Here is a 21,497-nt window from a genome sequence, read left to right as displayed (position 1 = left end):
AGAATTGGTCCTCATCAATGTGGACTCAGAGTCTTGAAAGGTCTAACAGAATTAAATCTCACTGGCTGGCTGAATCCCTCAAAGAAGCTAATCCATGCAGACCAACTTGAAGTTTTCATATACAGGAGCTCCATGTGTAGGGCACACACTTATCTACAAAAGGTGTGTGTGGAGGGTCTTGTACAAGGACAAACAACCCAGCAACAATAGTGTTATAAAGGAAGTACAGACCACTGGCTACTGTTAATGAAGGGAGCAGTGACTAAGGAGATGGAAGTCCTGTCCTGTGGCAAGGACTCTTTGTCCAGGAGCCTGCCTGACTTGTAACCCAGCCCTCACAACTCCTGTTACCAGCACTAAGTGTGAGCAGGCACATCATCTCTACCTGACTAACAGTGATGTCATCAGTTAAAATCAATACACACATACAGCTAGGTGCTGGCGCATGCCTTTAATCCCAACACTTAGGAGGCAGAGGCAGGTGGAACTCTAGAGGCTGAGGCCAACCTGGTCTACAGAGTGAGTTCCAGGACAGCCAGGGCTACACAGAGAAACCCTACCTCAAAAAAATAAATAAATAAATAACCGGGTGGCTCATGCCATTGATTCCAGCACTCGGGAGGCAGAGACAGGTGGATCTCTGTGAGTTTGAGGCCAACCTGGACTACAGAGTTAGGTTCAGGACAACCGGGGGTACACAGAGAAACCCTGTCTCAAAAAAAAAACCCCAAAACAAACAAACAAAAAAACAACAAAAACAAAAAACCTTTACACACGTGAAAGACTAGCCAGCTCACGCTTCTCATTTCTGGTTGCTGAGTATCCAGTGAGTACCAGACTGCAGGACTCTGCCCTGTGACATCAGTAGTTTTTGTTTTGAGATCTTCTTGCCTTTTAATGCTGGGATTAGAGATGGGTACCACTATGTTGCTGTGGGAATTACTTTAACTATGTAAAGATGTGTTACATTTGTTTGTGCTGCATTTGCTTAATGATGTAAGGATGTGTGTTTAATTATGTAAAGATGTGTTGTATTTGTTTCACCTTACCACCTAAGACACCTGATTGGTCTATTAAAAAGCTGAATAGCCAATAGCTAGGCAGGAGAGGGATACGTGAGGCTGGTGGGCAGACACAATAAGCAGGAGGAGAAATCTAGGTAAAAGAGAGGAGAGAAGGAGGAGAATGAGAACGAAAGGGACACACTCGGGGCCAGAAGCCAGGCAGCCGTGAGTAGCAGTGAAATGAAGATATGCAGAAGGAGCAGGGCGGTGGTGGCGCACGCCTTTAATCCCAGCACTCGGGAAGCAGAGGCAGGAGAATCTCCGTGAGTTCGAGGCTAGCCTGGTCTACAAGAGCAAGTTCCAGGACAGGCACCAAAAACTCCAAAGAAACCCTGTCTCGAAAATCAAAAAGATATGCAGAAGGAAAGAAAAGTAAAGAGTCCCAAGGCAAAAGCGTAGATAAAGAGAAGCAGGTCAAGTTATAAGAGCTAGTGGGACAAACGTAAGGCGAACATTCCTAACTAATAAGAAATCTCTGGGTCATGATTTGGGAGCTACACTATGTCCTACCGACCAATTCTTTTTTTTTTTTTTTTTTGATTTGCGAGACAGGGTTTCTCCGTAGCTTTTTTTGGTTCCTTTCCTGGGACTAGCTCTTGTAGACCAGGCTGGCCTCGAACTCACAGAGATCCGCCTGCCTCTGCCTCCCGAGTGCTGGGATTAAAGGCGTGCGCCACCATCACCTGGCTCCAACCAATTCTTATTTATTTATTTTTGTTTTTTATATTTTGGGGAGACAGGGTTTCACTAAATAGTCCTGAGCTCAGAGATCTGCCTGCCTCCTGAGAGCTGGATTAAACATGTGCCTTACCACCACTGCTGCCTGGTTTTGATCAACTTTTTTAAAAATAGTTTTCTTGCTATTTATTTCATGTGTGTGTATATGCATAGATGGCGTGGTGTGCATGCATGTGGAGGTCAAAGGAGAACTTGTAAAAGTCAGTTCTTTCCTTCTGCCAGGTGGGGCCCAGAGACTGAAATCAAGTGGCAATTTTACCCTCTGAGCAATCTCACTGGCCCCAGTGAGTAGGTTTGTTTGTTTGTTTTTGATTTCACACGGGCGAGGCTGGCCTTGAACTCCCAATCTTCCTGCCTCTACCTCCCAAGAATGGCTTATTGTTAGGCTTTTAATGGGTATGGTTTGGCCTGGCGCTTGGTGGCAACAATTTGTGTAGTAGGCAACTAAATGTGGTATTCTGTATTCTCTGGTCCTGCTGACTGTGACTTGTGACCTTAGAGAAAAATATAGCTAGGCATGGTAGCTCATGTCTACAATCCTACAATCCTAGCCCTCTGGAGACCGAGGCAGGAGAATTGCCACAAGATCAAGGCCAGCATGGGACTTCATAATGAGACCCTGTCTCAAAAATGGAAGGCATACAAATGTTCTCACTTTGTAGCATAGTGACAGAGAAGTTGAAGATTAGGTTACAGTGTCACTGCCCCGCATTTAACGCCAGATTCTGTCACTTACCAGCTATGTGGCCACAGGCAAACGTACTCAAGTTTCTCAACCATAAAATGAATAACAGTAACATATGGCTGTAGGAGGACCCAGTGGGCTGCTGCTGTGGAAGGCTGGTGCGTGCCTGGCATCAAGCCTGCAACTGCAGGCGGCAGAGTTGCTGTCATGTGGACTTCTCGGCTGAGGCTGTGAGAGGCCTGCCTGCGGCCCTGGCTGTCACTTCTGTAGCCGAGGCCAGGTCAGGGAAGCACAGGTGCTGCTTACACTCTCATCACCAAAGACCTCTATGGCTCTATGGGTGGGCCTTGAAGCTCTTGAGGTGGGAACCTCAGAAAAGGAAGGTTCAGCAGATATGGCCTCTGACCTGTGTTGTTAAAGGATTAGGCCATATATGTCCTTGTGGAGCTTCTCTGACACAGGTTAACATGACCCCCACTGTGTTCTCAGGCACAAACACTTACGGGCCAAACTTAGTTGTTTTCACCGACCCTCCAATGGCTCTATCTCAGGACCTATTACACAGCTGCTCATATCAGAGCAGCCTTAGCCCCTTCAATATCCTACTACTCTTACTGCTGAGAAAGTCCTCACGTTACAGTCTGTGTGCTCCCAAAACTGCTGTTGTTGTCTAGGCTCAGAGGAACACCCTGATAATCTCCTTTGGGCTCTGTGCGACTCCACCCAGGCCTTCCTTAGGGCCAAAGCTCAAATCAAACCATTTCATCATTCAGTTTAGAACTCTCCAATGGCTATCACTGAGCCTGTATCATGAGCAAGACTTAGTCTGGCTTAGCTTTCTACCTCAAAACTCTCTAGTCTAGCAAAATGTCTTGGTGGGTGATGATACCCTCAGGAGCACACTGGGTACTGTGGGCCACAATCCAGGAAGCATGAAGAGGTTAGGGGGGTGAGGTCCTATGTTTTGGGGACCAGAACATTCTGCCGTGGAACAACTCCAACTCTTCCACATCCTTGGAGAGTTCTCTGCATACTTTACGTATATAGAAATAAATCAACAGAAGTTCCCAAGCTTGTTTTGTGTGTTTCTTTTTCTTTCTTTCTTTTAAACAGGGTCTCATGATATAGCCCTAGGTGGCCTGGCACTCACAGGGATCCACCTGTCTCTGCCACCAAAGTGCTGGAATTAAAGGTATGTGCCACTATGCCCGGTGATACTGAACTCCTGATCCTCCTGCCTCTACCCCAAGTGCTGCAATCGTAGGTTTACATCAGAACACCTGGCACCTGTTCTGTTAAGAACTTTAGAGTCAGTTGTCTGTTCAGAAATTATGAGTGCCACCAGCCACACCTTCATGCTAAACTACCAATGCTACCCACGCCTGTCATGTCACAATGACAACACACTGGCATGTCTTCTAGGGCAGATTTCCTTCCTTTTGTCTTCTTCATATACTGATGGAGACATGTGGTTATTTTTTAATTTCCATTTTAATTTCTATCCTGTGTAGAACCATCAGTTCCCTTTAGAGACATGAAGTTTTGTGTCCAAGATACTGAATCTAACAGTACAGAGAACTGGTACTCTGACAAGACCAGGTATTCCCTCCTCTACAGGCTTTATCACATGTGCACTCCCCATCTTTGCTCAACAAATCTGACTGCCAACTAGACAAGGCATTGCTGTCCTAGACAGGCCAAAGCAGAGCTGTCAGAACGTGAGGCCATGGCTAGAGCACAGTAAGAATGAAAGACTGGTGACAGAGGGCTAACCCTTCAGCCCATCCCCCGGTGCTGTGGGAGGCCTTACTAATCCCAGTTCAGTTCCCCTTCTCAGTTCCTGCTGGAGGGACTTACTGCTTTGGGAGCTACATAGGATCCTGAAAGGGTGCCCACGCCACTGGTCAGGTCAAAGAGGTCACTTAAGCCACTGCTGATGGGTGCTCCAAGTCTGGCTGGTGCTGCTGCTGTTGTCACTGCTGCTGGAGGTGCCCCGAAGTTGGTGTCTCCAATCTGGCAAAGAGAGCAGAGACATGCGTGAGAGGCAGGGACATTAGGGGCCCATAAGGAACAGTCACCTGCTCTTTAGAAAACAGTGGGGGTAGGAACAGGACCACCTCCACATCAACTTTAAGTTGCAAAAACAAGACAAAGTAAGGTAGGTGGAGAAGAGAGGCTGAGCACTCCTGAGTCCCACAAGCCTTGAATCTCAAGGAGTGACCTCTGAGAGAAGACCCAACCCATAAAAGGGGGAGTCAATGTTCACTGCTAGTAGGAGCAAGCTAAGCATAGAGGGGCTCTCCTTTAGGAGAGCACACGGGCTGAGGGCTAGCAGTCCTTAGGATGACAAGGCCTCACTGTCATGAAGTGGTTGAGGACACTGGACCACCAGCAAGGCTTAGCACAGATGAAGAACTGGTGAGAGGGTTGAACCGTACCCCTTCAGGCTCATCCCCCATCTCCAAGCAGAAGCAGGCAGGGTGAAGAGACAGGCAGCGACATGCAGAGAGAAAGGCCAGGAAAGAACATGAGACAAAAGAGAGAGGTTAGTTAAACTGTGGTTCTAGTCGGGACTACTCTTCCTCGTGGCTTTAGCCTGGCACCCTCACACCCTATGCCGCATTTTTTCCCCTTGTCCTAGGACCTCTCATGGCCAGACTACTGACACCAAGGAAAAGATTCAGAAGCTGCCTCTGCCCAGCACCATAAGGTGTCTGAGGAAGGGCAGAGAGACCCTGGGCCAGACTTACCATACTTCTTTCTTTCTTTTAATATTTTATTTGGTGTTTTGCTTGTATGTATGTCTGTGTGAGGGTGTCAGATGCCCTGGAACTGGAGTTACAGACAGTCGTGAGCTGCCATGAGGATTCTGGGAATTGAACCTGGGTCTTCTGGAAGAGCAACCAGTGCTCTTAACCACTGAGCCATCTCTCCAGTTCATCACAGAGCAAAAGGTGGTTCTAGCCCTGACCTTGCATGGAGGTCTGACTAGGCTGTTCTCCCTAGCTTGTGTTAGCCTGGGTCCTCAAAGCTAGGGACATCCTAACAGGATGCAGGTGACTGAGCACGGAGCTGCATGAGCATTAGACACAGCCTATCTTGGCTGATGAGAGCACAGAGGGGCATCAAAGCCTGCTCATCTGAAGATCATTAGTAACATCACCTGGGGGCTAGGACGTACCAAGCTGTCGAGGCCACCACCAAGAAGGTCCACAGCTCCCATCTGCACTGAGGAAGCGGCCAACGGTGGGCCACTCACTGGAGGCCCAAGGTCCAAGTTGAGGAGGTCACCTAACAGGTCACCCTGGGCAGGGATGACATCAGGCTGATCACCAGAAGGTGCTCCAGCAGGGGCTGTCTCAGGGCTCTCTGTGCTCTCGCTCCTGTTGGGCACAGAGAGAGGTGGAGGTATCAGTGTCCCAGGAAAGGTAAAGAGATGCTGGTCTCCAAAATCCTTCCCTAAGTCAGACACTATCTCCTCACTGTCCAGAGGTGGGGTGGGGATGGGGTGGCTTCTATGTGACTTGTCTCTGCTTCCCTAGTCCACTCACCTTGAAGCTCTCTATGTGGTGAGCCAGCTGTGCACATTCTGGCTCATGCTAAAAGGAAACTAGATGCCAGGCCCCTGAGAGCAACAGAGGTGGTGGGAACAGGCTTTTGGAACTAGAAGTCAGCTCTGCTAGCAGTGGGGTCCTGGATTGTCCACACTCCCCATAGCCATTATCCTCACCTATTAAATGGACACTTTGTCTCAATGGGGCCATTCAGTGGACACCTAGTATATAGTTCAGCATTGGCAGAAGGTGGCTAGAGTCCGAGTTTGCTTAAACTAAGGCTTTTCCAGGGACCACTTTCTAAGGCTTTCATGCATGTTGGCCAGCTATACTCACGAGGCAGTGCGGGGTGGCAGGCTCTTATGCACCACTCCTCGGCCGCCCTCCACAAAGGCGTTGGGTGGCTTGTGGTAGACAGAAGCTAGTGTGCCAATGTAGCAGATGAGTTCATCTAGCAGTGTAGGCTCAATAAGGTCCGTCTCCTCTGAGATGAGGGGCTTCTCAGCCAGCACCACCTCTTTGGCAGCTACAGGATCGGTGGAGAGCAGGCGCCAGTAGATGTAGCCACGGTCCCGAAGGTCTGGGTTGTCTGAGTCCTTGTGGGGTGGAGTTGGAGAAGTCTGTGTAACTCCTTCCCAGATGAGAGAAGGGGGCCCTCCCATAGACCAGCCTTAGCATCTAACAATTGTGTTTTTGTTTTATTTTTTTCTTTTTGTTTTGTTTTTTGAGAGAGGGTTTCTCTGTGTAGCCCAGGCTGTTCTGGAACTCATTATGTAGACCAGGCCTGAACTCAGAGATCTGCCTACCTTTGTCTCCCCAATGCAGTGTAAAAACGCGTATCATCATACCTATCTCAACCAACAATTCTGAACATAATCAAAGGCTTGCTTCTAAGCCACTTTAAGGGGCATATCCTAGCCCTCAACTTTCAGCTTGTCTCCTTGGTTTCCTAGTTCAGGTCTCCAATGCCCTACCTTTCAGTGAACCTCCCAGCAAACCTTTTGGTCCCTACATACCCCTCTCTTCAGTTTCTCCTGGTGATACCACCCCATGTGGATCTCTGTGACTCTGACTCCCAGAAGTCAGGGGTCTCAGGCTACTCTGGCATCAATTCCCAGAGATGCTACCCTTGAGGGTGGGGTTAGAGACTGGCTCCCAGGAATAAAGCTTTTTTTGATGCAATGTGAGGAGCAGCAGGGAGGTGGGACACTACCTGAGTGGCCAAACTGAGGACCTGCTGCACCAGCTCCTGAGTCTCTGTTGGCTTCTTCAGAAAGAGCTTCACAATGGCTGTCAGTAGCTGTAGCTGGACCTGCAGGAGACAAGGCAGGAGGGTGGGGTGCACAATAACAACGAGGCTTGGTGGGCCTGCTTTTCAGGAACTTGGAGCTGGGCATTATATTATCTGGCAGGTAGGGCTCAGCTGGGCTGCTAGATACCCATCAGAGCTTCCAATCTGTAGCTCCAAAAGAGATTCAGAGCTTCCAAAAGCAACGTGTGACTAGTATGCTCCTTAAAGGTATTGATGGGACCACAGAGATCCAGGTCAGGCCTTCAGGGCCCCCACACAGCTAGCTTGCCACCGAGGAACTGCGTGCCTATCAGAAGGTAGGAAGCCCTCCAGACCCCTCCATCTCATTTCGTCAGGATAGCCTCAGCTTTGCTGGCGCTCCTCAGTCTTCACGCAGACCCAAGCCCCGTACTTCCATAGTTTCCTCTATTCCCTCACCAGTGTCAGCTAACTGGCTGCCTATAGCTGTAAGCTTTTTCTTTTTTGTTTTTAAATTCAGGTCTCATTATGCAGCTCTGGCTGTCCTGGATCTCACTATGTAGACCAGGGTAGCTTGGAATTCACAGTGACCCACCTGCCTCTGTCTCCCAAGTGCTGAGATTAAAGGCATGTACCAACACAGAGCTGATCATGAGCTTTTAATGGGTGGGGATAGGATCTGTCTAGCTCACTGTGTGACCCTATACTGCTAGGGAACAGGAGGCACTTAAGAAATCCAAGGCAGGTGGCACACGCTTTTAATCCCAGCACTCAGGAGGCGGAGGCAGGCGAAGCTCTATGAGTTCGAGGTCAGCCTGGTCTACAGAGCCAGTTCCAGGACAGCCAGAGCTACACTGAGAAGAAATCCTGTATTAAAAAAAAAAAAAACACCAAACAAACAAAAAAAGAAATCCAAGGCAGGAGTAGGCCCAGCTTCCACATCTGGCTCTAGTCGTTCACCTTTGGTCAGAGGGTGCTAGTTCAATCCCAGTACTGGCGAGTAGCAGAAGGACCAGGAATTCAAGGTCATTCTCAGCTACTTAGCAAGGGGGAGGTCAGCCCAAGAGGTATGGACACCCTGCTGCAAAAGCACCCTTAAGAAAGCACAAAGAAGGGGCTGGAGAGATGGCTCAGTGGTTAAGAGCACTGGCTTCTCTTCCAGAGGACCTGGGACTTCTCTTCCAGAGGAAGAAAGAGAGGAAGGGGAGGTGGTGGCACACGCCTTTAATCCCAACACTCGGGAGATAGAGGCAATCTATCTGATCTACAGAGTCAGTTTCAGGACAGCCAGAAATACACTGAGAAATTATGCCTTGAAGAGAGAGAGAGAGAGAGAGAGAGAGAGAGAGAGAGAGAGAGAGAGAGAGAGAGAGAGACACACAGAGAGAGAGAGAGAGAGAGAGATACAGAGAGAGACACAGAGAGAGAGACAGAGACAGACAGAGAGACAGAGACAGAGAGACAGAGACAGAAAGAGAAGCCCATTTTAGGTAGGAGTTAGTGTCTTGTGAGCACTTGAACTTGATTTGGAGCTAGAGTAAGATTACACCTCATCTAAACTCTGACTCCCTCACTTCCCCACAATCACCAGGGTTACCTGAGTTGGTTTCCTCATCTGTAAAATGGGTATAACTCATATGGTTAACTGCAAGAGTCAAGCAGACAACCAGTGTAAATACCCCTGGTGAAGCTGTGCTGGGACTGAAGGTGCACCACCTAAATTTAAGGAACTTGGAAAACCTGAGATCAGAACTTCAGGTTTCTTTCCTCTAGATTCCTGACTCAGCTTTTCCTTCTGACTTACCTAATCCCTGGATCTTTAGCAGGCTTATTCCTGGGGAGGAAGAGGCTACAAGACTTATCCAAATAGTTGGCAGCTTACACTGCACCCCCAAGGCAATCCTCCACAGGGCAGAAACAGCACAGGCGAGGCTTGGCTTCTTGGGAGGCGGTGGCAGCAGGAGGGCGAGTGGGACTGAGAATCACTGCTAGGATTCTGCCATGGACATCTGTTCTTGTTCGCCTGGCGCCCACGCTGCTGGCTTTCCTTCAGAGAACTGCCATTCTGTCTCTTTCAACCCATACAGGCGAAGATGAACAACTGGCCCACCAGTCTTGGTAAATGACTCCACAAAACAAAGAGATCTGGGGACTTTAGTCAGACTGCTACGGTAAAAGGTCTCTCTCTTTCCACGGGAGCCTCAACTGCTGTGGGACTGTGACCAAGGCAGAAGTCATTTAGGGTGGCAGAGACAGCCCCAACACCACAAGGAGAAAGTATGGGGAGGGAGTGTCCCGCTCAGATGTGTCAGCTACAGGAACTAGCAGGCCCTGCTTCTTTCTGGGCCACTTCACTTTTGAATCAAGTTCTTACCCAGGTCAGAATCAATACTACCACTGATGAGTACCTAATTATGAGCTAGACATATGTTAAAAATGAGCATAAAATCCTTAAGCAAGGGTGAGGCAAATGAAGGGTATGGGTTCTGGGGTTTCTGATTCCACTGCCCATGCTTGGACTCACTAGGTTACACTGCCTGCACTGGTCAGGAGAAGACATTTCCTAGTTCACAGCAAAAGGAACAGCGATGAAGAGACGCAGACAAAATTATATATATTACATTCTGAGCTGTCCAAATCAAGTACAAGAGGCAGGACAGTACCATCTGAGATGGGAGGTCAAACCAGGACAACCTTTCTACCAAATGAAATCAGGCAAGAGCTACCCAGATCTCAAGCATACAATCCCTTCTCTCCAAACTACCTGCTTAAGGTGAAATATTCACAATTCATGCCATGGTGCCTAGCCACAGCAGCCCGCTCACAAGAACAGACTAGACACACGAATGTCCAATGGGCTTAAATAAAGCATACATTAACAAAGACATGCCTTCAGATATATCCTAAGGGGAGAAGGCAAGATTCTAAGCAATCTGAAGCTGTGTAGTGGAGTACTATAGCATTACAGTGAGAAGAAAACACACACACACACAGACACACACACACTGCTTCTCATTGTTTGCAATCCCACACTTGTAAACACTTGGCTTCATTTTTTTACTACAACTGTTTATTATTTATTCATGTGTATGTGTGGGTGGCATGCTGAGACATGAGAAGACTGGAGGACAACTTGCAGCAGTTGGTTTTCTCTTACCACCAGACAGTTCCTATGACTGAACTCAAGTTGTTAAGCTTGGTGGTAGGTGCTTTACCCACTGAGCCATCAGTCCAGGCTGAACTCAAACTCTCTATATAGCTAAGGATGAATCTGATAAACTCTGCCTCACAAATGCTGGGAACATACCCTGTCACACCCTGCTTCTGTGCTTGTAAATCTGCCTCTTGCTGCACCTGAAAATCAATATTCACAGGGCTTGTATGGTCATCTATAGATGCAGGTTGAGTAATGGAATCAATTGATGCATACTTCCAAGCTGAGGCTGGACAAGGCAAGGCAGGCTCTACCCTTCCTTTCCGCTCTCATTCTGCAAAAAAGTATCCATTTCCTCATTTAAAATGGCCCCTGAGTGTGGTACTGTAGTGCTTGTCTCGAAGGGTGGAATGTTCTCTGTGGAGAAATATGTATGCTAGATAAACTTCAGTCAGGCACAAGTCAGTGTTGTTGGCCACTGAGTTCATTGCTAATGAATCAATGGTAAAGGTTACAACCAAGGTTCCAACTGATAAAAACGTGTCTAGACATCATAGGATCTAACTTTATATCTCTCCTGGAAGTGCTAGCTCAGTACTTATCAGAAATTGTGGTGGTTATGGAACACAAATGCTAAGAACAAACACTAAGAACTGGCTCAAACAAACATGCATGCCTGCTTGCATATGTACTGGTACATTTCTACAATATCACCAAGAAACTAAGTATGGCCAGGAAAGCAGTTAGAGGAAGAACGTTCATTATATAGCCCCTGCAGTACTTCTATTTTGAACCATGTCAATATACTACCACAGACAAATATGAAATTAAAACAAAGCCAGAAACTTCTGACCACCTCCCACAGATTGTCCTGTTTCCTCTGAGGCACATAGCTTGTCAATTAATGTCTACTCACATCAGCAATGCAGTATGAAGAGGGAAGGGAAGGGTATAGGAGTAAGGCAGGCAATAGTGATGTGAAGGCTCACCTGGGTGCTCTCGTCATGGAAGCCTTCCAGGAAGCTCTCCAGCAGCTCATCTGCATTGTCAATCCGCTCAGCGTACTCGCCTACTATCCAGATCATAGCAGCACGGGCCTCGGGCTCATCCAGGGAGTCCAGGTTCTCGCACAGCGTGGCTATCACACTCTCGTACCTGGGAAAGCAGGATTGAGCCAGCAGGTGAGCACCAAGGAAGTCTGGCCAATGTGTGTGTTGGAGCGATAGGGGCCAAGTCAGATAGGCAGCAGCCCAGACCTGGAGAGGCGGTGAAGAGAGGGGATGTTTTAGCTGCTGGAGTTTAGCTGCTCTTATCTTGGCCCAGAGGGCCAGCTTGGGTAAAAGAAGAAAAACAAAAAGTTTCTTCAGAGAAAGCGGCCTGTGAAATGGAAAAGGCAAAGAGGAAGGGGAAGCCAGGCTGCCCTCTTACCATGAGGGGTGAGCACGTACTTGTTGGGGTACTTTCGGAATATGTCCTTAATGACCACAATGGCTTCCTGGACCACATAGTTGACCTTGGTCTGGATGAGATCAAGCAATGTGCTCACACAGCGCTCTGCAGATTGCTGTGTGGGAAGAAGAGACGGTGTAGGCAAGGTCTCTGCACCGTTTCCAATTGGGCTAATGATACTACCAGGGTCAAGCAGCTTCAGTCACCTGCCCCTCTTTCTTATGACAGCATGAGAACAGATCATTCTCCCTTGATAATGGGGAGGCAGGAAACAAAGGCATACAGACAGAATGAGAACACAAGACCATCAGAGGCGTAGCTCTTGACAGTGTGAGGTCATTGGGAGTTCCTCCAAGCAAAGCCCAAGGGTTGAGTGACCCTATCTGGCCCCATATTTCTGGCTTGTTCTATAAAATTGGCTGCTATGACTAAACCCACAAAGTTTCTGTACCTAATCTTTTAATAGCTCAATGGGGCAGATAGTTCAGGAGGGGTCATAATAAACATCAAGGGAAAAACAGCTTAAAATGCCTCAAGGGTCCTGAGTGGATACGACTAGCTATCCCAGAATCCTTAAGCCATGAGCGAATCCATTGAGTCCAGGTCAATGTCAAGGAACAGTTCCCCAGGCAGAGTGGAAGGGAATAAATTACCATAGCACAGGTTATTTTCTCCCTCCCTGGCTAGGAATGGAATCCAAGAACCTATTCACCTCCACCTTGATGGCACAGCGACCGATGGCACGCACTGCCTTCCGTACAAAATCCACATCTACTTCTGTAGCATACTCTTTGAGTTCCGCCAATACCTGTGGTCCAAACAGAAATGGATTGGAGAGATCTGATGGAACAACCTATTAGAACGCTTGGGTAACAGGAATGCACAAAATCCCAAGGGGATGGGACTCTGCTGTCTGCTTACAATGGACGGTCATCAGGTTCCTCAAAGGAAGGTAGAGGATGACTATGTAGCAAGGCTCAACAACCCTTGCTTAAAACTGACAACTACTATATCCAATACCTCATTTTGTGTGTGTGGCATTGGGGATGCTAAGTAGATAACCACAAACCTGCACTCCTAGTCTCAATACTGATTTTGGGGATGGGGGCAGGGGTACGCTTATATATATGTGTGCACATGTGAAGACCAGAGGACTACCTTGGGTGTCATCTCTCAGGATCAATCTACTTTTGTTTTTAATTTTTGTTTTTGTTTTGAGACAGGGCCTCTCACTGGCCTGGGCTTTGCCAGTGAGGCTAGGCTGGCTAGCTAGGCAGTCCCAGTGATCTGCCTGTCTCCACCTCTCCAGTGCTGGGATTACAAAGGCACACCACAGAATTCAGTGTGTGTTTGTGATGTGGGGTGAGGGGTAGATGCCCAGAGGACAGAAAAAGGTGTTATATACTCTAAAACTGAGTGAGGTGTTTAAAGTGGGTGCTGAAAACTAAACCCATGTCCTTTGAAAGTAGCAAGAGCTCTTTACCCTGGAACCATCTCTTCAGGTCCCACACATAGCCTTTTTTTTTTTTTTTTTTTTTAAAGAATAGGGCTGTCAGCAGCCATACACAGCTTTTTAAACACAGGTTCTGGATATCAATTTCAGGTCTTCATGATTGCCTCTAGTAAGTGCTTTACTAATTGAACCATATCCCCAGGTGCCTAAATATCACTTTTTAGTGAATAAATGAGAGGTAATGATAGAGAGAATAAGGAGAATGTTTTATGCATATAGGAAGTCTAATTATGTTTCCCAAGGTAGTCTCAATCTCAGGACAGATGACTCCTGCGTCAGCCACCCGAGTACCTGGGACTTTAGGAGGGAACCTTTGTGCATCGCTTGAGAACATTTCTCTAGTAATAAAAGTATCAGCTGTTTTCCCTTGAGAACATTTCTCTAGTAATAAAAGTATCAGCTGTTTTCCCTTGCTTACAGACCTCTAGCACCCATGACTCCACGAGATAAAATGTCAACAGTGAGCATGACCTAGAGACACCTGGGAGTTTGATACCAAAGCTTGTGCCCCATATCACCATTCTCTGCTTGCCTGGGCGATGTTGGCTTGGGAGGCCAGACGGATCATAATGTCCAGTTTCTCCAGCTTCACGTAGATGGGGTCATTGTACTTCACAAAGAAAACCTTCATTTCATGCTTCAAGATTTCTGGCCTGGTGGTGGGGCGGGATGCCCAGAGAACAAAAAAGAAGCCATAAGGCCCACGAGGAAGCCATTCGACATCTGCTGGGGAATTCCTGGGCTAGAGGTAGAGCTTGGTGTTCAGGGAGGCAGAACCATCACCACGACTGAGGATCACAGGCAGTGGTTCTGCCTGGCTACAGCCTGCTGGGTCCCATCTCAGGAAGGGAAAGAAGTTTACATGGATAGCAGGGGCAGCAGGCCAGGGTTCTAACCCAGTGTATGACCTCAGCCTTTGTGTCCTAACCCTGAAATGAGAATGAACTGTGCAGGAACAATTGTCGCGCCAGGCCTGAATCAATGGTGTTAGACCTGGCATGTATGAACTCAGACTTTAGAAACATTCTGTTCATTCAATGATAAAGATGGCCGACTATGACTAGACTACATACAAACGATATAATTTATGTTCAAACCCTGCTTTCCTTCTAGAGTCCTGAAATACTGGAGTGTGCCCCTCTTAGGCACTTTAGGTGCCCTGTCTTGATCAGGCTCCCTGGGAGGAAACATTCCACACATACTGCTGCCCTCTGCTGACCTTCCAGTAGAGGAAAAGCCCACGAGGAAGCCTTTCATGGATTCTTCCATATTCTCCCTTGTGACCCAACTATAGGCCACTCTACTAAGTTTTAGGGAGGAACACAAATGACTACTGGGAAAGGCCAGTCAGTCTCTGAACACAAACACAGACTCCTGCACAATGGATCAACTGTGGGAGATGAAACATCTAACATGATCAATGCCTGCCGTATGAAGGCACTTGCCAATAGGAACTGTCAACTACTGAGCTACCTAAGGACAGGCACTGCTCCTCCCCTGTGCCTGCTGCCCTCAAATGGTACCATGGGACACAGTTTTTAAGACATGGAAATTCAGAGAGGTTACAAAGTTTGCATTTGTCACAAACTAAAGGTTGAGAGCAAGATAAGAGGCACCATCCTGGTTCCTATTTCTATATCCTTCCCAGGACAGAAATGAATAATTCTAAAACAAAAGTTACAGCGAGGGATGAAGCTCTGTAATGGGGCAGAGGAAAGAGGAACTCAAGAATCTGTGTTGTTATACAAACTGTGGAGAGCCTGGCTGAGTAAGGATCTTTTGTGGTGCTCTGTGGGGGAGGGAAGACTTTGAGACGGGTAATAGGAAGATGACTTCTACCATCGAGGCTTGACAAAGGCTGCCCAACCACGTCAGGTTGGCCCAGGTCATGGCTGGGTGACATACACAACTTCTTCAGAGATTATTGGGGCTGACCTAGTTCCTGTACCCAAGGGCACTGGTTTATAGAGACTCATGCTGTAATAGCAAAGCCCTAGTCACATCATATTGCTTAGAGACTTGGAACACTTTACCCATGTTTACTCTCCAATTCTTCACAAATGTCTCAGCTCAGCATCTCCGGCCCTCTAAAAAATATTGAGGACCAGACTGATGCTGTAACAAAGAAGATATACTACCTTCCTAAGGCATGACAAGAGTCCATGTTCCTAGCAGCAGATACAGGAATGACTTGCCATTGCGAAGCCCTGACTACAGAGGGGCTGGGAGGAGAATTTTGGAGGTAGGTCCCACCTCAGCCACAGGCGCCCTCACTCAGAGCTGCCTTAGAGGAAGGAGATCATTCCAGAGACACTTCAGACCGAGTGTTGCTTATATGGAGTTCCAGACCTTACCCATCTTCTTTGGGAGCAGTGACATACGTGAATCACCCACTTAGGAGGAAGGAAGCAGTTGCCCAGCATTCTGTTCTATTTCTCCCTCCAGGCCTTAAGGCTGATATAAAATCCAGTCTCTCACCATTTCTAAGGTCTCCAAATTCAGAGATTTCAATGAGACTTATGAACTTTGTCCCCAAGCAAACTGCACAGATACAAAATCTTCAGATATCCCTGAAGGACTCTACAGACTCTGAGTCATCAAATGTCAGGCTAAAGCAGCACCGTGCTTGCCTTTACTGATCAGCTCCAAGGCTGGCCCAAGGCTTCTTAACACTGACACCCTGACCTGGGACAGGTCATTTCTTGTCAAGTGTTTGCTGAAGGGAAAGTGCTCTGGTTGAGAACCCTCTAGTACTCTTTAGGCTTCCTGCACAGTGACAGATCAGCTGCCCTGAGGGTCCCTGTCTCTAGTATGTAGCATACATGTATGCTGGTCTCTGTACCTTTTCTGCACAATGAGATTGATGTTGCGCAGAGCCACATACTGCAGCTCTGGCTCTGCTGACAGCAGTGTGACCAGGGGAGGTGCCAGCTTCTTGAGCAGTGTGCCGTAGTAGTCCAGGTCCTTGGACAACATCTCCATGAACTTCATCAACACCTTCACAGCAGACAGCACCACAGCAGAGTTGGCATGGGAGAGTCTAGGAGTGACCCGTTCACAGATGCTGGGGTCCCGCCATTCCAGTAGGGCAAAGAGAGATAGACAAGGGAAAAGTCCCATTTCACTTATCAAAATAGCATTTTTTTTTTTTTTTAGACAGAGTCTCACATAACCCAGATGGGCCTCAAACTCACCATATAGCCAATGAACTGCTCAAGTCAAAAGTTGCCTCCCCAGCCCGCCTCTTTCTTTCTTCCAGTACTAGTGCTGAACCTAGGGCCTCATATATGTGAGACAAGTGCTCTCCCACTGGTCTTAACACTTCTGATCCTCTTGCCTCCACCTTCCAAGTGCTGAGATCACATACACACTACCATGCCTGGTTTAGTTGGTGTTGGCTCCATCAACTGAGCTGTATCGCCAGGTAAAACAGCATGTCGTCTATAGGAGAAAGGCCTTCTGGTCTGCTGCCTATGGACTCTAGCAGGCTCGAAACACTGTGAACCTCAGGTTCCTCATCTAAGAGTTAATTTAAGGATGTCTACTTCACAGGCCTGTTGAACACTGAGTGAAAAGAATGAATACAGTGCCTGACATAGTGACATCTCCAGATGTCGGCTTCCCCTTCTACTGCCAGAGCATTCATTCACTCATGGTGGTCAGGACAGTCCCAGCTGGGTGACCTACACAACTTCTTCCACCTCTCCAATGTATTCTCCTTGTCTGTAAGGGGCTGATGATGACAGGACACATTTCACAGACCAGCTTTACATTACGTAACATGGAAGGCACCCAACAGACGTCAGGTACCTAGAGAATCCAGTGGCTCTGAAGCTATAAAGTTCTTGATTCAGCCCAGACGGATCCTTGTCAGTTCCTGCCAGGCCCCATCTATGTTCACAGTAAGCAGGGAGCTCACTGCCTGAAGCCATACAACTGACAGCATGGCTCCATAGATGAGAAGCCGACTGGTTCCCTTAAAGTGTGTCTAATGACAGGAAGAAAGGTCTTGGAAAGAGGCTCATTCAGGCCTGAGATCCAGCTCAGAGAGCCCCATGAGGACCACATCCAACCAGGCTGGTAAGCAAGGGGTTTGTCTGCTCACCTCTGGGCCTCACGGTCATCCTTGGGCATGTAGTTGGCCAGACAATCCAGAATGAAGATCTGGCCCCACTCGGTGCACTCATTAAGGGCTGTCAGCAGCTTGTTGATTGACTGCGGGTTCAAATCAAGCAGGTTGCTACTGGGGTGAGACTCAGCGATCTCTGAGAGGGCAGCCACAGCATTTGCCACTACCTGGTTGAGAGGATAGAAAGGGTAGAGGCTGGAGGTAGTGCTCAAGTCAGGGAATACAGGGGCTATGACACTAACAGGTCAAGATGGGACATTCTATAAGGAAGATTACCTTACCGGTAGGTTCTAGAGCCTCAAGAAGGTCTGACTACAACACTCACCCCACTGACTCCTCTGTAAAGCAGAACTAAAGTAAGTACACCTGCCATTGGAAAGAAGCGAGGAAAGAAAAGCCCAGCCACAGGCACCCAGCAATGAAGGGCAATGCTGGTCACCAATCCAGCCTCCTTCTATTTGCAGTGGTTGTCAGCTGTGCTGCTCGAAGACAGAAGAATCTTGCAGAATCTCTTTAAGGTTGCTGAGAGTAGATGGGTCTAGGCTATAGAGGGGTTTACCAAATGTTTCTACCAAGACAGCTCCCTTTATGTACAGTGTTTTCAACTTTCCTCTATGACACAATGTTCTAGTTATCAGTCTTTAACCTATGAGCAATCAACATTTCTGTTGGAGACAGAGTGGGGGCTGTGCCCAATGTTTTAAATATTTCATTTTTTCTTACATATTTTTAAATTTTTAGAAAAGGTCTTATTATATATATATATTATTAACTCTCAGTCTCCTGCCTGCTATGATTACAGGCCCTGACAAACATCATTGCAAACTCTTGTTATTTTAACAAGTGACGGGATTAGGGTTCCCACCTAATACATCCTGGTGTCTTGTCTTCCACACTATGGTATTGTAAGGCGAAATCTCTGCAACCCTACCTGGAAGAGAACTACATGCCTGGGAATTACAGGTGGTCTTGGTTAGGGGACAAGGACAGTGACAGCACTAGAAAGAGAGGACACTAGAACTAACTACAGAGTCATTGCTTGCCAGGTCAGGTATGTTCCCATCCCAAAATCTAAGGTTGAGACAAACAGGAATCTCAAAGATTAGATAGCTTTCCTAAAGTCAGATAGCTAGTTTGAGAGGGTCAAAAGAAATCCAGGCCTAGTTCCCTGCAAACCACTGCAAGGAATAGGCACTAGATACTCAGCAAGACCCTAACTTCTAAGAAAAGGGAAAGCAAAGTGAGGGTCAATCCAGGTCTTCTTCCCAAGCAACCCAGGAGTTCTGTGGGCATCCCAAGGACTGTTAGCACTTACCATGGGGTTCGAGTCAGAGATGAGGTCTTTAAGTGTGTCCAGGAAACCCTGGTCTTCTACCAGCTGGGCATTGATGTCATGGAGCTTGGCTACACACACAGCTGCGGTCTTCCGCACATATGGATCTTCATCCTTCAGGCACTTTCGAAGTGGTTCACACAAGTACTCTGTAATCTTGTCAACTCGGATGCAGCCCATGGTCCTCACAGCCAGGGCTCGGATGAGGGGGTTGGGGTCCTCACAGTCCTGAGGGGAACCAGTCATTGGCCAGGGGCTAGGGCTGGGGCAGGGGCAGGGGCAGGGGCAGGGGCAGGGGCAGGATGAGTCATCTGTGGCTTCCTATTCTTCCCGGTCTCCAGCTCTGAGCAACATCAGCTGCTGTGGGATGTCCACCGACCACAGTCAACAATACTTAAAGCCACAGAACAGATGCCAAGCATTTTCCAGATATTGTGTGAGGGGCTCTATACACTTTCTCTGCTGCTTCCTGAGGCTGTTTCACAACCATGGACGCTGAGGTTCTGGAGAAGGTGTGTGCTCACCCCGTCAGAGCAGAGCAGCTCTTTAAACCCATATGTTCCTTGCACTATAGTCCTCAATCTTTTCTTTTTGAGACAGGGTCATGCCATGTTGCTCAGACTGGTCTGGAACTCACTATATAGCCTAGATGGACCTAGAACTCATAGCAATCCTCCTTCCTTAGCCTCCCAAGTGCTGGCATTATAGGCACACACAGTCACAGAAACCTTTCATTTTCCAGTGGGCTAGAGGTTAATGTCCAAGTTCATGCTTGCTCCTTATCTAGTGACAGGAAATAGAGAAAGGAGTCATCTGGTAAGGAACAGAGATGCTCTCAGATACTTGCTAAAATCTGCCATGGCAACAGACACAGGGAATAGAGTGGCCCAGTCAGGGAAATGAGAGGCCAATAGGCCTCATGCCACCTCATAGGGAATGAATAAGCCATGCCTTTAGGTCTGTGGTTCTGGAGAAAGAGGGAGCCCTCTGCTGGAGGAAGAGGTCCTCAGCCTGCTTGGGCAGAAGGAGACCTGCAGGTCTGCAAATGGGCCTGAAAGTTTCCTACAAGTCAGAGGGCCCCAGCACTTCAAAGAGACAGGGACATATGACATATGAATGCAGGCCCTTACTCGCATTCCCACTTCCACTGGGCTCCTACTCACCTTCACAAAGGTGTTGACAGCCATGATGGCCATGTCAGGCTGACTCTTGGCATAGTTCATCAAGTACAGGTATACCAGCTTCTTTAGTTCCAGGTTGTCTGTCTGCATACAGTTCACCACATCAGGGAAGAGGGCACTGCAAAATCAAAGTAGCACCAGTAGAGGTTGAAGACAGAGAACATAAGCTTTTCAGGCAGCTAATTGCAGGAGAGGCAAGGGACGGCAGCGAGAAGTAGGGAAGAAGGAAGAGAAGCCGTGATTTTAAAGGCTTGTTTTCTTCAAGGGGTTCAAGCACAAGAGCCCAACAAAACAGCTCTGCCTCTTGCTATGGTCATGACTCTGGGAAACTTCTAACCTCTAAGTATAAGTTCCTTCATTTATAAAGAACAGGCAACAGAAATTGACTTTGAGGCTGAGGCTTAGCAGTTGAACGTTTGCCTAGCATACACAAGGACCAGGGTTCAATTCCCAACACTTCTCTCTATCTCTAAAAACCCGTCCCTTATGTTGGGCTGCTAGTTCCAGAGCTTCTCAGGAAAGCAGGGCTGAAGGGACATGTTTGGCACCCACTAAGAACTAGCAAGGTATATGGGACATATACTGTGTGCCAGGCTTGGTGCTAATGATTGGACACAATTCATCTCATTTAACAACCCCAGGAATCCAGGGGCATGTTTTCATTTCAGATCATTCTGAGGGTAAGAAATGTCAAACAACATGAGGAGCCAGATCTGACTATGACCTTTGCTGTCTCGGTGTGACTTTTGCCAACCATAATAATGCCAGAGTTACACACTTTGAGATGTGAAATAAGATCAGCTCTCTGGAATTTGAACCATGACCTTCCCTCTTAATTATTGGGCTTTTATTGCCAAGAACAAGGTAAAACAGAAAATGAAGGGGGCACCCAACAGGCCAGATTTCTTCTGAGTTGCAATGGACAAAGTCACCTGGAAGGATGATGTACCGGCAAGAACAGAGTCACTCTGGGGAGAGGAAGAGGAAGTGAAGAGCCTGAATGGCTCTCAGGCATCATCAGCAAAGCAAGCTCTTTTAAGAAGGAAGAACAAAGATGTTTCCTTTGTTAGGAAGTGACAGATCTGTTCCAACTGAAAGAGAATTTTTTTTTCTAGAAAGAATGAGATTTACACAAGCCCAAGCCTTTAAATATATTTTCAAATCATGATTAAAACATGTGTGTGTATTGTGTGTATGTGTGTGTGCTCATGTGTGCCACAGTGTACACGTGGAGGTCACAGGACAAGTAGTAGAAGATAACCATATGATCCTGGGGTCTGGATTCAGGTCATCCGGCTTAGTGGTAGACACCTTTACCCACTGAGGCACCTCATAGCCCCCATCCTTTTACAGTCTGTCCTAAAGCGGTCTCTACTGAGAACTCTCCTACACTGGCTGTAGGAAGTCCTTGCTAAGGTTAGCAATAG

The 21,497-nt window shown here is 47.6% G+C and overlaps 1 protein-coding gene across 2 annotated transcripts in view; it reads right to left on the bottom strand.

The window, feature by feature from the left end:
* Nucleotides 1-21,497, bottom strand: part of Ap1b1 (adaptor related protein complex 1 subunit beta 1) — a 54,341-nt gene that overhangs the window by 6,326 nt on the left and 26,518 nt on the right. The window contains exons 4-16 of one of the 2 annotated variants that reach the window (XM_075944177.1): nucleotides 20,053-20,188; nucleotides 18,872-19,117; nucleotides 17,533-17,723; nucleotides 16,270-16,491; nucleotides 13,960-14,080; nucleotides 12,627-12,722; nucleotides 11,914-12,029; nucleotides 11,455-11,620; nucleotides 7,255-7,353; nucleotides 6,378-6,637; nucleotides 5,669-5,870; nucleotides 4,926-4,946; nucleotides 4,345-4,500 (exon numbers count right to left, since the gene is read on the bottom strand). In XM_075944177.1, coding sequence (XP_075800292.1) covers nucleotides 4,345-4,500; nucleotides 4,926-4,946; nucleotides 5,669-5,870; nucleotides 6,378-6,637; nucleotides 7,255-7,353; nucleotides 11,455-11,620; nucleotides 11,914-12,029; nucleotides 12,627-12,722; nucleotides 13,960-14,080; nucleotides 16,270-16,491; nucleotides 17,533-17,723; nucleotides 18,872-19,117; nucleotides 20,053-20,188 — 2,032 coding nt within the window. The remainder of the gene's footprint in view (nucleotides 1-4,344; nucleotides 4,501-4,925; nucleotides 4,947-5,668; nucleotides 5,871-6,377; nucleotides 6,638-7,254; nucleotides 7,354-11,454; nucleotides 11,621-11,913; nucleotides 12,030-12,626; nucleotides 12,723-13,959; nucleotides 14,081-16,269; nucleotides 16,492-17,532; nucleotides 17,724-18,871; nucleotides 19,118-20,052; nucleotides 20,189-21,497) is intronic. The other variant, XM_075944178.1, reaches the window with a different exon arrangement.

This window comes from Microtus pennsylvanicus, chromosome 12 (genome assembly GCF_037038515.1).
Source record: "Microtus pennsylvanicus isolate mMicPen1 chromosome 12, mMicPen1.hap1, whole genome shotgun sequence".
NCBI lineage: Eukaryota > Metazoa > Chordata > Mammalia > Rodentia > Cricetidae > Microtus > Microtus pennsylvanicus.
Note: the sequence above shows the minus strand (reverse complement) of the source record. Positions and strands in the feature narration are given on the sequence as shown.